Raw genomic sequence first — 17711 nt, forward strand, 5'->3', positions numbered from 1 at the left:
ATTAATAATGTTTGAACATATTTTTCTACATATATCTCTCTATTAGTCATATACACTACCCACCTTATCTGACAAATTGCCCCATTATTGTGCCTGGAACTTTACTGCTCTCAGCAGTAATTGGCAGCATTATTTACTTCAGACCTTTCTATTTCTATTTATATTTAATTTATAATATTAATGTATTCATTTAATCTATACTCTTAAGTTATAACATTGTCAAACATGAAATATTTGTACATCCATCTATTTTTGTAGCATTTAAGTGTATTATACCTTACTTTCTAGTACTGTCACAATGAAATGATAAAGTTGAAATACTTTCTGAACTATTACTGTGCTCCTGCAAAAGTTAGGTGGTCACCAATTGATAACATAAAGCTAACCATGCCTGTAGATGGTCAAGAACACTAGTTATAACTTGAATTCCATAAATAATGTAATTCTCTTTAGTTCTTTTGCATCTCGATAATAGTTCTTAAGTAAGAATGGGACTCAACATAATTTGGAATACTTACTGTAGAGTGCGGTTTGAAGCTTTTAACCCAGATATACTGATTTACATGGATCTACAGTAAACCCACATAGTATTCCAAACAGGATGGCAAGTAAGTCTAGACAGTGGTCTCCACTTTTCAAACACTGGGCTGGACTGTGTCCACCATCCTCTTGCTCTTTAAAAACCTAAGCTTGTTTAGAGCATTCTCTGGAATACATTAGTACTTCATTACTGCTTGTAGAGTTGACAGGTGTAGACATGTTTTTGTACACTGTGCAAAGCTTACCCTTACATGATTCAAGTGCTGATTTCTCTACCCTATCTAGTTGCAATCCAGACATGGCATTGTCATGTTTATTCTAAGTATCTCCTGTTTCAAGTTTGTGTGAACTTTGCTCCCTATTTTTCTCTGACTTGTCAATAAAAGCTGATCAGCTAATGTCTGGGCAGAAGAGAGAATAGGGCAGGACTTCAGCCAGCCTGCGGAGGAAGGAGAGAGAGGAAGGTGTCCTGGAGACATCATGGGAGAGCAAACCTGAAGCCCAGAGAGACAGATCAATATTAAAATGCAGGCATCCCTGGGATTTTGGCCAGGCAGTAGCCAGATTAGGTTAGAGTATTAGAATAGATGAGTCACTCTCTGGGTATTGTGCAGTAAAGCTTGATTAAATAAACCTAATAGTCTCAGACTCAATCAATTAGTGCGATGATTTCTGTGACTATATTTTCTATCTATGAGTAGTTATGATCAAGTTTCTTAAATGTTACATGTTAGCATTAGCTTGATTCATTTAAATACAGTGCTGTTTATCCAGAAAAATCAAACTTCAAAGCTAGCTGGCTGGGTTTGTAAGTACATTTCATCGCAGGGTTCTATACTGTAGCTAGCCCAAGACTGCCTGGAATTCTCTCTATAGCCCAAGCAGCCATGAACTGGTGGCAGTCCTTCTGCCTCAGACTTTCAGGTAGAGCTGTGAGCTACCCACGCATTCTCTACGGCCTTGATGAATGGAAGATCTCCTAAAGAAAAGTTCATTGTGAGGGGAAAACATTACTAGTTCTGGTTCTAAACTCAAACAGCCTCTGCTGCACCCTATCTCACCTAGTTACATTTATGGCCCAGTTTTCTCCTTTGTAACAAGGCTTTAATACGGTGTTGGACCTCCTAGTATCATCGTGAGATTTAAGTAGAGGCCTCCGAGCAGCATAGCGTCAAGTAGTTCCTTGGTGGTCGTATGAGGTGATTGTGTGTTGCTGATGTAAAATAACTATGAGAGGCTACTTATGAAGAAAAGGAACACCTTTTGGTAAGAAGTCATAAGCCTTAGGATTGGTGCCCCAATTTTCACCCTCTAGCTAAAGTAAATGGGTGGCCTGCCATGGCAGGTCATTCAGGAGTAAACTGTTCCCATCAGAGTTAGGAAAAGAGGTAGCAGATGCTTGCAGTGACCTGAGGGCTTCCCACAGTGCTTTCCCACCTCGGAAAGCTACACAGCATCTATACTGCCACTTTGGGGACTATAACAGTTGTGAGGATTCTTAATAAGTGTTGTGTCTGAGCTGTGTTTTGGTTTTATAGAATTACGGCCCACATTGACCCCCTCTTCATTAGCTAGGGTCACCTTACTTGCTCTCTAGTTACATCTTTATCTCCTGTGACCCCCTTTCAGCTCCTCTTGCCCCACACTTTTCCATATCTGTAAAGTTGTTCGTGTGCTGAAGTTAGCAGTGTAAAGGTTTAAGTGTGGTAGTCAGCTGCTCTCATCGTTTGCAAGCGTGAGCTGACGTCATTTGGTACCTTCTTGGAAAACCATCCCTCTGGTTCCATAGCACTTTTTTTCAGATATGTTATTTACCTATACAGTATAATGATTTTTTTCTGCACACCTGTCTCTCACACTGAGTTATGAAGGTTTTATTTTGTATTTTTGCTTAGGATATAATTAATGCTAAAAATGAATATGAAAATCACAATTGAATTATTTAAAACTTTGTTTAAAACAAAAATGCAAACGCATAGGTCTTTAAAATTATTTCTTGCCTTTGTAGAGCAGTTTATTAATATTTAGTTTTAGATCATTTTAGAAGATACTCTATTCAATAAGTTCCATCCATTTGAGGAATTATTTAAATCAGATGAATAGTCTGGGCACCGTTTATACCTCTGCATCGCAGCACTGTATATCTTATAGTATATGATTGGTAGGTAGGTAGGTAGATTGTGTTCATTTAGGTAAAATAGTACACGACACTTATTTAGCCAGGGATCCAGCCCAGGACCTGATTCGTGAGTGACAAATGTTCTACTGCAGAACCATACTCACAGGAACTTGATAGTAATTGTGTATGGTTCGACGTGTTTGTCTATATTTATTTTCCATTCTTTAAACTATAAAAGTGGCCGGGCAGTGGTGGCGCACACCTTTAATTCCAGCACTCGGGAGGCAGAGGCAGGCGGATTTCTGAGTTCGAGGCCAGCCTGGTCTACAAAGTGAGTTCCAGGACAGCCAGGGCTACACAGAGAAACCCTGTCTCGAAAAATCAAAAAAAAAAAAAAAAACTATAAAAGTGGCTATTAGCTTTCGCACTAAGTCACACAGAACCTGTACCTGGATAGCTGTGCTTGTCTAGCAATGGTGCTATGTTGCCTCTGAAAGAAAATAGTTGTAGCATGATTTTCAATATTCACGTTGTAAGTATTGTCTTTTCTTCCCCTGCTCATTGACCAAAAATAACCTTCATCTTTTTCTTCTTCACAGCTGCCATGGACACACTAGTAGAAGATGACATCTGCATTCTGAATCATGAAAAGGCCCACAGGAGAGAGGCAGTGACTCCACTCTCAGCATATCCTGGAGATGAGTCTGTTGCTTCACATTTCGCTCTGGTCACTGCTTATGAAGACATCAAGAAGAGACTTAAGGATTCAGAGAAAGAAAACTCCTTCTTAAAAAAAAGAATAAGGGCTTTGGAAGAAAAGGTGGTTTCCCCCCCTTCTCATTTGACTATATTTTTGACTTAAAAAAATAATTCCAAATATTTAAAATTTTAAAAAAATTTCTAAACAGTCTTCCAAGAATAAGTAAGAATTTCTAAGTTCTTCTCCATTAAACTAACTATGCTGTATCAGTCATGTCGTGTGTTCAGTGATATTGTAGAATAGGATTTAACAACTTAAAAGATGTTTTTCTTTTCTTTTTTTCAGAATGCCTTCTGGCATTGCTATGTATTGGTTTCTTTCTTTCTTCTTTCCTTTCCTTCCTTTCTTTCTTTCTTTCTTTTTTTTTTTTTTTTTGTTTTGTTTTGTTTTATTTTGTTCTGTTTTTGTAGGGTGCACAAGCATCTATTTAAAAGCCAGAGGTCAGCCTTGGGAGCTACCCACTTTCTGTTTTGAGACAGGAGCTTTCACTGGGTCACAGAGCTTGCTAATGAACTAGACTAGGCTGCCTGGCTAGGAAGCCTCAGGGATCCTCCAGTCCCTGTGTCCCTATTACTGGGGTTACAGGTACACATCACCACACCTGGTTTCTTACCTGAGGACTGAACTCAAGCTCTGCAGTGAGCAGGTTACCAATTGAGCTGTCACCCAATCCCGCTATCTATATGTAACTTGGAATTTTCAAGTCTATACAAAAGCCTAAGATACGAGTAAAGAAAGCCATCAGGGGGAGACCTTCTTAGACATTGCTTCACTGCGTTTAACCAGCCTTTCACCAGGACTAGAATCTTTACTTCTGTATTCGTTTTTATTTTTATTTTTTAATAAAGTAGGAATAATACTTTGAGCTAATAATGACATGTGTTTTTCTATGCTGAGTGTTGCATTTCTGAATGCTATATAAGGTGATTTAAATGCATTCTAAGTCATCAGACTTAATTTTATATGTTGGAATTTTTCTTGGTTGCCCATTTATGGCATTGCAAGATTTTAATTGGTTTATATTTCTTCAATTCAGATTTGTATTTGTATCTTACAAAAACAAGAGCTTCCACAAATGGTAAAAGAAACGAGGTCTTAGCAATCAAAGAAAGGAATTTTCCTCTATTTAAAAGCTTGAGGATGGGGGTTGGTAGAATTTAATTTGTTGTGTTGTAAAAACAAGAGAAGTCATTTATTAATATGCCTTACTAATTCTGTCTTATAACTAAGTATATTTGTCATATATTAAGATAAATTACTGAAGGTAACTTTACAACTAGTTGTTCTGCCTTTAAAATTAAATGGAAACATGGAATTCAGTACATAAGCTAACATACAAAACCTGTACATTGTGACCATCAATCCTATTAATTTCAGTCTGTGAAATAATGTAAGATTTAATGAAGTGACATGTTTATTCCTTAAGAAGTCTGCTTTAATAGTTTTCTAATTATAGAAATTTAGATACTGTAGACTTGGAAAATACCCAGACACGTGACAAGACAATAATACTGTATTATAGTGCGATGATGAAGTTTATTACGAAGCAGAGATTACTGGTGAGCAACAGAGAAAGTATTTGCCCTTTCTCTATACTGTTTGTCTTCTTAATAAAAATTGTGCATCTATGAAATAATCATTTATACCTAGAGGTAGCTTTATCCTTGTGTTGTAGTGATTAGAGTAGGATGAGCCTTCTGAAGATAGACTTACTTGGTCTACACAGTACCCACTAACGATTTCTCCCCTAATTTCATACTATATTAGCTTGTTGGAGCTCGAGCAGATGAAGAAACAAGTTCTGTGGGCCGAGAACAAGTGAATAAGGCCTATCATGCATATCGCGAGGTTTGCATTGATAGAGACAATCTGAAGAACAAATTGGAAAAGATAGTAAGTTGATTTGAAAATCATACTTTGTGTTTTAATTGTTTTGTCTAGTAAGAGGCTTAGAATTAAAATAATGGGTTAAATGATTTTAATTAAAATATTTGTGTTCATGGTATATGGAAATTTTTAATAATTATATTTTCTACTAATATACACAGTACTTAGAATTTAAGGATTTAAACACTTTAGCATGTTAAGGACTTAAAGACCTCTCAGAATCACTGACTTATTTTGAAAAAGTCACGGCAAGGTTGTTACTCACTCTTTGGGGGTTTTTGTTTTGTTTTGCTTTTAACAGAGTGAGCAGTGATGTCCTAAGAAACAAAAAGAATTAGGGTTCACTTTTCCATCTTGCTTTTAAAAGTTAGAATGAGGTTTATTCAGTATTAACCTAAATATTAAGCTATAAGACAACCAAAGCTAGAGATGTCATTGACTGTTATTTGGCATTTCCCACTTAACTAGAACAAAGACAACTCTGAATCCTTGAAAATGTTGAATGAGCAGCTACAGTCTAAAGAAGTAGAGCTTCTGCAGCTAAGAACAGAGGTGGAGACTCAGCAGGGTACGCCGCTTCCTTGTTTATGGATATTCTAATTGAATTGATCCATCTCTCCATTGTGTGGCACCCACATGAGTGCCCTGTGTCTGTATGATAGAGCCTTCACTTTTTCCTGTCTTCTATTTTTCATACACTATCCTGTTAGCTTTTCTTTAGCTGAAAATTGTACTTTTCCTATAGAAGATGTGATGTTTTTATTCATGGATAGTGTGTGATGAAGTAGAGGAGAGCCATAAACCTCACCCATGCCAGCCTCATCCATGCCAACCTCATTCATCCATGCCAACCTCATTCATCCATGCCAACCTCATTCATCCATGCTAACCTCATCCATGCCAACATCATCCATGCCAACATCATCCATGCCAGTCTCACCCATGCTAACCTCTCGCCCACTGGTGTCTCCTGACTTATCCTACTAAACTCATTGCCCCTGGTTGAACACAGTGTTATGGAGTAGCTTCAATAAGACTCTTAATTTTTTGTTTTTCCTGAGAGTTGATAATGTACAGATGAGCTGCTGAGAAGGAAAGGTCTTCTGGGAGTGAGAGATAACATCAGCAGTCTTACTCATTGAGCAAAAGAATCAACTCCTGAGAAGCATTTGATAGAAAATGAATTGGAGCCCTTTCCAGGAAAATGGTTGGGCTTTTTGGAGATGGAGAAATGAAGGAGTAAGTCAGAGATAATGTGGGACCAGCTGTATTGAGTCTCCACAGTCAGATGTTTATGAGGACAGTTGTGATTGGTTTGACCTGATTCCAGGCTTGTCAGGCTAGTTTCAAACTGTGATGCAGTAGGTGACACTGAGCCTTAGGATTTATGCATGGTTAGTACTAGTTATTTACTGACATTTTTACTAGTGTCACCTAGGAACTGTAATTGCTATAAAAAAAACAAAGTTCATATTTTGTGGCCTGTCTCCTTTTCTAGTGATGAGGAATTTAAACCCACCCTCATCCAGCTGGGAGGTGGAGAAGCTGAGCTGTGACTTGAAGATCCATGGTTTGGAGCAAGAGCTGGGACTACTGAGGAAGGAGTGCAGTGACCTCAGGGCAGAGCTGCAGAAGGCCAGACAGATGGTACTCGGACATTGTTAATAAACGGGGGACATCTGTGTGCTTTGTGCATCACAAATAGGTTCTGCAACTAAGTACTAAATCATAGGTCTATAATTAATTATAACCATTGAATAATCTCATTTCCTGAGAAATTTATGTTTATATGAAATTGTTGCTGCTAACATCTCATGCAGTTTGTACATTCGCTTTTACCCCAGAATATAGTTTTAAGATGTGCCATCCTTAGTGTGCCCATATCCCAGGAAGCCTTAAAGGCTGCTTACTCAGTGATGACTAGCTGAGAATGAGCTTCAGGCTGTCTGAGTCTCCTGAACTGGAACCATATTTCAAACCCATATTGGAGACTCGGAATCTGATAAAAGAAAGCACCACGAAAACTGCTATCTAGTTGGGTTAAAACCCAAGTGTTTGTTTGTTTGTTTGCTTGCTTGTTTGTTTCTTCTTTACTTGACTGCAGGACTTTACTGCCCTACCTTTAAGTGTGCAGTTGGCCACACATCACTTCTTCAGACTTCCAGTATTCTCTTGCATGCACCCAGTTACCATAGCCACTAACAAGTCCTTCTAGAATAGCTGCTTGCACAAAAAGATTTGCACTGTGAAGCTCTGAGTAACTGTCAGTATTTACACTGTTCTTGAAGTAATTGATAGCTTTATACATGAAATATGTTTGTATTTTATGCATAGAATATTTCACTGTAGAGTAAGAAACAGTACCATGTGATTATTGGAATCTATCTTATTGTGATTTTACTAAATAGAGAAAATAGGAATATTATTTTTATCTTTGAGGAAATCCCTTTCTAAAGGCATTGAGTACCTCTCTTTTCATAAACATTAAGTTAGGGATTGTATAAAGATGTTAGCATAGTACCTGGACAGAGTATATTCAACATACACATTAAAACACACCAACAGGTTTTTTAGAGTATTAGCTGTGTCTGTCTGTGTTGGGGATGGAGGATTAAGTTGTGGTTATTACTTCCTCGGTTCCACTAGGTGGTGCTAGGGAATAAATATGGCTTTAGTTTGCATCTATCCTTCCCTAGCAGTTCATAGAAACAGATTATTGGAAATATGGGAAATGTTTTAAAGTTCCATCAGTTTAAACAGATAATGACATTAATTCCAAGAAGCAGGAAATCTTTAAGAGTTTTATGTGAGATAAAGGGAGAAATGTTGAAGGGTGAGAACAACATAGTGTGTATTACTGACAGCAGGAGGTTGTGAAGTGGAAAAGCCCACAACTGGGATCAAGAAACAAACCAAGAATAGTTGAAGTAAGATTTTTTTCAAGGTTTCCAACTTAAAACCATGATGTTTTATGTACTTTTGAATCTGGCTAGAATCTTCTTGGATATGGAAATATAAGAATGAGCCAATGAGAGAAGTCTATGTTCACATTCACAACTTACCTACCTACTCTAGCCACATTTGAACATGCTAAGACATGTGACACATACTTTAGGTGTGTAACAACATCCCTTGCAGTCATACTAATAACATTCTGGTTTTGGTTATTAGCAAACTTGTCTAAACTTAGTAGTGTTTGTTAGTAAGGTCAGCATTTCAGAGACCTTTCTGCTGGGGCTTTTCCAATTTTATATCCTAGCCATTTACATTCAGAACAGTTGATCCTGAGAGTTCAAAGTCAGCCAAAGTGGTGTAAGAAACAGTGGTTCAAAATAACTAGCCCATGTGGAGTCCTAGTGTTTTGCAGTATATTAAAGGTACCAGGAAAGCTGTATTGCAGGGACCCGTGAAACCCGAAATGAAGTCTTGAGAGTGTGGCCTTGGGAACAGTGCAGCCTACTTATTTGCCATAAGGAATCTTTGCATGTTAAGGGACAGTCCTTGGAGGACTTGGATTGTTGATGATTTACATTCAACTTTTCTGAACTATCAGTAGGTGTAAAATATTTCCTTATTCTAACAAGATGTATTTCTATACTGTTGGCTTTAAAGAACATTTCCAGTAAATGTGTATTTTAAGTATACACCAAGGAACATGGTTTTTAATTAATGATACAAAAAACTAAAGGCTGTCTGGGGATAGCTTTATTTCTTATGGAGAACAGTAAAGAACAATACCAAGGATGCCTACATTTATGGTAGTTTTTGAGGTAGAGTCTCCCTCCGTAGTCCAAGTTGGCCTAAGAACTTACTCTGTAGCCCAGGCTGTCCTGACTTCAGGGCTCTTCAGTTTCCCAAGTACTGGGATTATGGGAGCGAGCCAAGTTTATCATGTATGTCTTATAAGTAATACTTATAAGTATTTCATCTTATACCAGCAGTTCCTGCTTGTAGACTAACTCATTCCCATGAGATTAATGTTTGTTACAGATTCCTGCATAAGAATGCACTGTGAATAAGTATGACACAGGAGATCCTGAATATATTAGATTAAAAAGTATCTTCTATAGGTGTTGGGGTTGAGGTTTGGGTTTGGGTTTGGGTCTTTTTTTTTTTTTTTTTTTTTGGATTGTTTGACTTGGAGGTGTTTGTTTGTATCACACCTACAATATAAGCAACTTAGAAGGGGGTGGGGCCGTACCTTGCAAGGAAGTTTAGGAAGTGTGGTCTTAAGCTGATGACACTGTGCCAAACCCCAAATCAGGCTCTGTTATCATTGAAGAAAATGAGAACAGGACCTATGAAAATCAGAAAACCATTCACTAGAAATGTTTCTTTGTGTAATGCAGCACAGCGTCTTCAAATACTAGTGTATGTAGCCGATAGAGTGCCCGCCTCTAAGCCAGTGTGTCCATCTACAGTTGACGAGAATAAAATCAGTCTCAGCAGCTAGCACTGATGAAGCTGCAGTGCTGCCCCTGCACAGCCCAGGGTGCTTTACTTAACATAGCAGTACATTCTCTTACACTGGAATCAATGGTTTTTGAAAATATAGACCAAAATATTTGCACACACAAGAAATTTCTTTAGGAATAAATTTATGCTGTCATAAATTATGCTTGTTTGATATTTGCTGGTTTTGTGTGCAGAAATTCCCATTTTCCCATAGAATTCATACAGATGTACTTTAAACAGTAATGTGATAGATATATTACCCTTCTTATATTTTCAGAAGTATGTTTTATAGGATTCCAAATCCATGAGACATGTTTTACAGGAAATGAAAGCATGAATACTCAGGTAGCTGGAAGTGAGTTAAACATGACAGGGACAGGTGGCAGTGTCACATTAAAACTGAGTCTAAAAGCTAGTCTTATACTTTATACAACTGTAGCTGTATTGTATAAATGGTGAAATATCTGTAGTAAATGAACTGAAAAAATTGAAATAATTCCTGTTGTTTCCTTTTTAAACACATGACAGAGTCCATCTCAGGAAGACATTCTGCAGGACAGAGATGTCATCAGGCCAAGCTTGTCGAGAGAAGAGCATGTTCCACACCAGGGTCTTCACCACAGGTCTCCTGAGTTCCTAATTCCACCTTCCTAGTATGGTTTAACTTGAGGGGTAGCGAGCACTCTGTATGCAACTGTGACCTTGGATAACTGTATATTTATAAAAATGATTCAACAGTTACCTGCCAACAGGCTTAACCTGACTTGCTATGCCAGCCCATAAGAAATATTTGAAAGACATTTGTTTTAGAGAAATCACAATTGCTCATAATATACATCTTTTAAATTCTATAGCAAATCCCATATTTTTAGTTCCTTCAAAGCAGTGGCTCTCAGCCTTCCTAGTGCTGTAGCCTTTAGTACAGTCTGTAAATGCATGTTTTATTCTCCTGCAGTAACTGTTGTCTGGAGGCCGACTGCCTCTGTCTGCTAGCCAGGCCTAGTTCTGGAAACGTCTAGTCTTCATACAATCTTATCTAGGCCTAAAAGGTTTTCAGCCTCTGACACGTACTGCTGAATAAGCTCACCCTTTCTAGTTCTAACCTCTGGCTGGCTGGTTCAATTCAGCTGTTGTAGCTCAAACTCCTCTCCAAATGGACTGATTTAGTCTGGTTTCTCTCTCTCAGCCTCTCCCAAATTACTCTGTCTGGCCTCTTACTAACTGGCAATCTGTTCTAATCTTCTGGCTCCTTCTCATTCTCTGGCTCATTCTGCATTCACCTGTCTGTGTTCACTTGCCCCAGTTAAACTGCCTTACTGCCTCTCTCTGCCCTGCTCCTAAAGTAGCTTCTCTTTCCCCCTCTGAGAGTTGGGCAGATCCTATTCTGTCAAACAGGATTTGTCACATTGTCACTCAGACATTACTTTCAAATATGGGTGCTTCCTTCTACAAACTAAATTTACCTTCATTGTTTGGGACTAAAGGTGTGTACTAAGAATATGTCTGTATTTCAGCCAGAGGGATTAAAGGTGTGTGCTAAGGCTAAAACTACACCACAATTCGAAACTGTTTTGTTTTTTTTCCCAGTAAACACCACAATTTCAGGGTTCATAGTGTGCTCAAATATCCTGCGACACAGTTCCTTGTGTTGTGGTAACCCCCAACCATACAGTCATATCATCGCTGTCTTGTAACTTTTCTGAATTGTAATGTAAATATCTGACATACAGAACATCTGATGTGCAGCTCCCAAAGGGGTAGCAACACACAGGTTGAGGACCACTGCTTTTAGGGGATGTAGTAAATTTCCAAATGCCAAAGAAAATAATACATGTCTACAGTAAAATCACGCAGATGAGTAGCTTCCTTTCAACGTGACATGAGCAGTAGTCATCTCTCAGGAAAGGGCTGGCATAGAGCGTCACTCTATAGAAGACAGCAGCGCTTTCTCAACAGGGCATGCAGTGCGTTCTTGATGCACACAAGCTCCTTAGCACCAAAGTCAGAGGGTTACAAGTTTATCCTTGGACTAAGCACATGTGCGTGGGCCATCAACCACTTTACAGGTCCTTTGGTGTGGCTACAGTGACAATGCCCATAAGAAATCGGGTTCCCTAACAGGGCAGGGTGGTCAATACTTGAGTGGACAAGTACCACCGCTTTGAAAAAGGAGCCTTGTGGGATGGAACTGACTCCCGAACCTGCCTCCTCATGAGCAAAATGAGATTGTCCGCTGTCCTATTTGGGGTTTCTGTTGCTGTGATGAAACACCATAACCAAAACAGTTTGGGGGGTGGGGGGGGAGTACAGGTTTATTTAGCTTACTCTTCCGCATCACTGTTCATCATCAAAGATCAGGACAGGAACTCAAATGGCAGAATCTTGAAGGCAGGAGCTGATGCAGATGCCATAGAGGGATCTGCTTACTGGCTTGCTTCCCCTGGCTTTCTCAGCCTGCTTTCTTATAGAACCCAGGAGCAACAGCCCAGGGATGACACCACCCACAATGGGCAGGCTCTCCCCAACCATTCAATCACTATTAAGAAAGTGTTCTACAGGCTTGCCTCCAGCCCAGTCTTATGGAGGCATTTTCTCAATAGCGGCTCCTTCCCTCTCCAATGACTCTAGCCTGTGTCAAATTGACATAAAACCAGCCAGCTCAGCCATTTTGCCAGGCTGGTGCAAGAAAGTGGGTAAAGTGCCTAGTACATAATGAATGCTCAACCATAATTATTATGTTTTTATGTTTTATAATTATTGCTTTTCAGGGCTCAGAATTTGATTAATGTAAATTTTAGTACTCAAGAAACTGCTATATACATTGTTTAGAGGCAGCCGTATTCATGACATTAGTTTTTAGGTCATTTAAAGCAAGTTCAGGTTTATACTTGTAGAGGCCCCCAACACATATACAGCAGAGGACTGCTGGGTTTGGGTTCAATCAGAGAAGATGCACATAACCCTCAAGAGACTGGAGGCCCCAGAGAGTTTAGAGGTCTGGTGAGGGCTAGGGACATCCTTATGGAGACAGAGGAGACAATGGAGGAAGTATGGGATGTGGAACAGAGGGTAGACTGGGAGGGGAATAAAATCTGGAGTGAGAGAAAGAAAGAAAGAAAGAGAGAGAGAGAGAGGGAGGGAGGGAGGGAGGGAGGGAGGGAGGAAGGAAGGAAGGAAGGAAGGAAGGAAGGAAGGAAAATTAAAAAGAAAAATTTCTGAAAAAGCTGAAGAGGTATATTGAAAAAATTCCTGATAAAATTGAAGTTTTAAATGAAAAAATGATAAATTGAAGACATACATAGAAAATATTCTGATTAAATGAAAGACAAATATAGAAAATTTTGAAAAAAGTAAATAGATATATTGAAAAAAAATTTAGATAAAATTGAATTTTTATATGAAAAAAAGATAAAATTGAAACATAAACAGAAAATATTCTGATAAAATTGAATACATATATAGAAAAAATTCCTGGTAAAATTGAAGAAAATATAGGAAAAAATTCTGGAAAATTTGAAAAAGGAATAGTGGAAAAAATTCTGATAAAAATGAAGTTATATACAAAAAGCAATAAAATTGAAGACAAGGCTGGAGCGATGGCTCAGCTGTTAAGAGCACCAACTACTCTTCCAAAGGTCCTGAGTTCAAATCCCAGCAACCACATGGTGGCTCACAACCATCTATAAAGAGATCTGTGCCCTTTTCTGGGTGTCTGAAGATACAGTGTGCTTAGATATAATAATAAATCTAGAAAAAAATTGGACATACATAGAAAATATTCTGATAAAATTGAAGACATACAGAAGAAATTCCTGATAAAATTGAAGACATACAGAGGACAAAAGAAAATAGGGTACAGTGGTTTGCAGTCCACATATAGTCTCAAAAACACTTGGATAAAACACCCAATACTCACGGGTTTAGTTGGAGCCCTGCTAAGAATTGGAGAAATAACTTGCCTTTTCATTTCTTTTTTTAAATGATTTTTAACATTTGTTCACATGCATAGAATCACCAATCATTTTTACACGCTGTAAAGATGTTAAGGTAACAGCAACCAAAATTATTTTGTTCTCCATAGAGGAAGAGTTTCAATTAGTAATAATCTTAGGTACTGGGGTGGCAGTGTGGACATGTGCCACAGAGCCTGTGTGGTAGTGACAGCTCTGTGTGGAAGGCAGCTTAGAGGAGTCAGTTCTCATCTCCACTCTAAGTTGGTTCCAGGAATTAAAATTGATCAGTTGCCAGTCTGTGATGTGTTTAAACACATGCCTTAAAACGTGCATGTCGTGCCTGCATGAGTTGATGGGGAGGGGGATGCAGAAGCCCAGAGAAGCCAGGGGAGGGCGTTAGACCCCTACAAGTGGGATTACAAGAAGTTGGATGCTAGGAACTGAACCCTTAGTAAGCAGTCTTGAACTACCCAATCATAGCTGTGTTTTAATTTGTAGTTTTAGTGTAGACACTTGAGCAAAGGACAAAAGGGCAGTTGATGATATAGTTCAATCTTACCTAGTTTTTAAGCAATCTCCATTAAATTGAACTTTTTAATATACTCAGGGTATTGATACTAATACCTTTATCATCATATTCTGTTTGTCTAGCTGTTTTGAGTGACTGGGGTTTGAGTACCCAAGTAGTATCATGAGTATTTTCTTTTTTCTAAGTCAGGTACAGATTCACCATTTTATAACAATAATAAACTACCTGCAAACTATTATTCATGCCCGTGTGCCTGAGTTAGCATGTGTACAACACTTTCATCTCACTCATGTTTCATCATGAGTGAACCTTTGACAGACATTGAATGCCCAGAATTATACCATGAAACCAGACTTCACCATGAAACAGACATTGCAAAAAGCCAATCCAGTGTTTACTGACTCCAAAGTAGAGCTGCTTAAATATACCCAAGGTTAACCAAAGATACTTAAAATACTAGGTTTTTCTCCAAAGCAATATAGTTTGCTGTACTGTTTATAACAGTGATAGTCTTAAGTTGGGTAGAAATACTCTGTTAAAAGAGGTAACATTTTCCTCACATAACTTGACCTATTTGTTTTTAAATGTCTGTTGCTTCTGTAACTAATACTAGATTCAGATAGACAAAGCCTGAAACAGGAGGCAGCATATTTATTTGGTTCTATTTTCATACTACTTAACATTCTCTGACGGTAGTGGTTGTTCTGATACTATGAAGTCAGTTATTCTGATACTATTTCAAGTATTACTGTACAATAAAACAATATGTGCTGAAGATTCCAGTTCATTTCATTGAAAATTAAGAACCTAAAGAAAATCATGAGCCTCAAGGATTTAATGGACAATAAAAGCTTTTAAAATTAGTTATAAACATTTTCATTGTAATTTAATTGTAAAACTATAAAAGGCATTTTAAAGTTTTGTTTCCTATAATCCGCTTCTCTAGCTGCTGCTTCGTTAGGGAATCATGTGATGCCTCATGCCTGATGCTGTCACGTCACATTGGTTTAGAAGCAACAGTATGAGACAGCCCAGTCAGACATAAAGAATGGAATGCAGGAAACCTCAATTTTGTCTTAATGTGGTCTTGGATATCTGCTCACCACTTCATTTCACAGTGTCGAAGCAATCCAAAGATAAAGACGAATTCAAAGACCATACATGAATCAATACAATTTTATTCTTGATCAGATTGACAAAGGAAAATCATATTTCTTACTAATTATATTAACAGCACTGTAAATTATTAGTTAAAAGCAATCCTTGGTTCTGAGAGAGCCAGGAAAAACCTCACTGATCAGAGTATTGTTTATAATCTGTTTAATAGAGTCGTGACTGCCTGAAATGAGAACAGGGTTATCCCTTAAGTTTTTCACATTCCAAATAAATACCTTTGAGTTTCATTTATATTGTCATAAAAGTATAAATAGAAACCTGTTTAATTGTATTGTGAAGTTGTTGCCCTTTCTCCATAAAAAGGCCCAGTGTAACTTGTTTTTCAAATTCCATTTCAGTGATAATATGCAACATGCATACTGGGAACTGAAGAGGGAGATGTCGAACTTACACCTGGTGACTCAAGTACAAGCAGAACTACTAAGAAAACTGAAAACCTCAGCTGCAGTCAAGAAAGGCAAGTCACTGCTAGCTGCAAATTCAGCCTCCAGCCAGACTGCCTGAAGAGCTGCTGGCTGCTTTATCTCAGTCTTAGATGAGATCTGATGACCCGATAAGCCATTCTGCAGCAGTGTGCCCGCTCACACCCATGCTCTGCCTGGGCTTCAGTCTCTAGCTGGCCAGCCTCGCATGGAAGGTGTTGCTGGTGGTTTTTCTTCAGTACGATCTTTTCCCCTTGTGGCTTTTCTCAGCCAAGTGTTGCTTATGTAAGGCCATGGTGTTAGGTTTGTGCTAAGGGGCCTTTTACCACAACTAGATAGATAGATTTAGTTATTTATCTAAAAAGAGCTCCAAAGTTTCATTTCAGTACTATGAAATATACCAAACATCTTGTTTTTTATTTTTAAAACAACTCTGACTCCTTTAGTTCCTGATCTTTTTTATAAACTTTTCTTTTCCTTATAGGACATCTGATTTGAAGGCAGACTCAATCAAAATTTCCCACTGCTTTGGTTGGTTGGTTGGTTTGGTTTGGTTTGGTTTTCTTGAGACAGGGTTTTTTAATGTAGCCCTGGCTGTCCTGGAACAATTGATACTCGTTTACCCTCTTCCTCCCGCCCCCCCCACCCCCGCATGTGTGTGTGTGTGTGTGTGTGTGTGTGTGTGTGTGTGTAGACCAGGCTGGCCTCAAAACTCAGAGATCTACCTGCCTTTGCCTCCCAAGTGCTGGGATCACCCAGTCAACCAGTGCTTTCTTTTCAAAGCCAGTGTTTAACTAACGCTTTTGAGATTTGTGTTAACTAGTAATGGGTACTTTTGCCAGTGCTGTTTTTTTTTTTTTTTTAAGGAAATAATCTGTCCTTGCACCCAACATGATAGGTTTACATCAGAGCCATACAGCATCCGTTTAATGTCTTACATTTTACTTTTCAAAGGAATGTGGTGTGACTTTGAAAGGTGGTCATCATCTAACTTAAAATTGTTCCTTGCATCTCTGATTGTCTTAAAGGGGGGGATTCATTCATAGTCTCTTGATTTCTAAAGAGTTGGGTACTTAAGAATCAGGCAAATTAATGTGATTTTGAACAAACATAGCTCAATTTGTGGTTCACCTTGCTCTCATTTCCCAGTTGCTGAGGTTACTTATGAAGATAGCATAGATGGATGGCAAAAGTAACACTTGTCTTACAGGGACTCAGCTGTTACCAAGTCTGCTGTCAGTGCAGCTTCTTACATCATAAAATAGTTTGTTCCAAAGACTAATAAAGGAGAAGAGCTCTCGCCATTCTGTGTTCTTTTTAACTGACTGATAATATCAGTTACTAGAATGCACTTCCCTGGACAGGGTTAGGCAGTCACCAGTCCCTACAGCTCAGTGTCTTAAATAGACTGGGTTATGGCTCACTTACCCATAACCTATCCATCACTGCTTTCCAGAAGAATTCATTTCTTTCAGGTCTTTTACTCTATCCCCCCTTCCACCCATCACCCAAATGTCTCCATTTGTTTCTTTTAAAATAACTTGAGTTGGTTGGCCCAGCTGGATGGCTCAGCAAGTGGAAGAGCCCCACCCACCCACCCACCCCTGCAAGCTTGAGGACCTCCTGCACCTGGAGCTCACAGTGGAAGGACAGAACCAACTCCAGAAACTTGTCCTCTGACCTTCATGCTCATGTGTGTACCTGCATTCTCTCTCGCGCACACACACACACACACACTATTAGGTTGCATAGAGCCATGCCTTAGATACAGTTAGTCATCCTTAGGTTAAGAAACCTGCAGCTTTCAATTGAGGCAGGTTGAGAAGAATCAGAGAGGCCGCCATTGCGGGATACTGGCTGTAGCTGAGCA

At 38.7% G+C, this 17711-nt stretch overlaps 1 protein-coding gene across 2 annotated transcripts in view; it reads left to right on the plus strand.

The window, feature by feature from the left end:
• Azi2 (5-azacytidine induced 2) overlaps window positions 1-17711 on the plus strand; it is a 30187-nt gene that overhangs the window by 3711 nt on the left and 8765 nt on the right. For both annotated transcript variants that reach the window (XM_021171239.3, XM_021171237.3), the window contains exons 2-7: window positions 3259-3479; window positions 5187-5312; window positions 5775-5874; window positions 6805-6953; window positions 10290-10384; window positions 15758-15876. In XM_021171239.3, the coding sequence (XP_021026898.1) occupies window positions 3264-3479; window positions 5187-5312; window positions 5775-5874; window positions 6805-6953; window positions 10290-10384; window positions 15758-15876 (805 nt within the window). In that variant the 5' untranslated portion in view covers window positions 3259-3263. The remainder of the gene's footprint in view (window positions 1-3258; window positions 3480-5186; window positions 5313-5774; window positions 5875-6804; window positions 6954-10289; window positions 10385-15757; window positions 15877-17711) is intronic.

This window comes from Mus caroli, unplaced genomic scaffold, assembly GCF_978045245.1.
Source record: "Mus caroli unplaced genomic scaffold, Mus_caroli_1 scaffold_11, whole genome shotgun sequence".
Taxonomy (NCBI): Eukaryota; Metazoa; Chordata; class Mammalia; order Rodentia; family Muridae; genus Mus; species Mus caroli.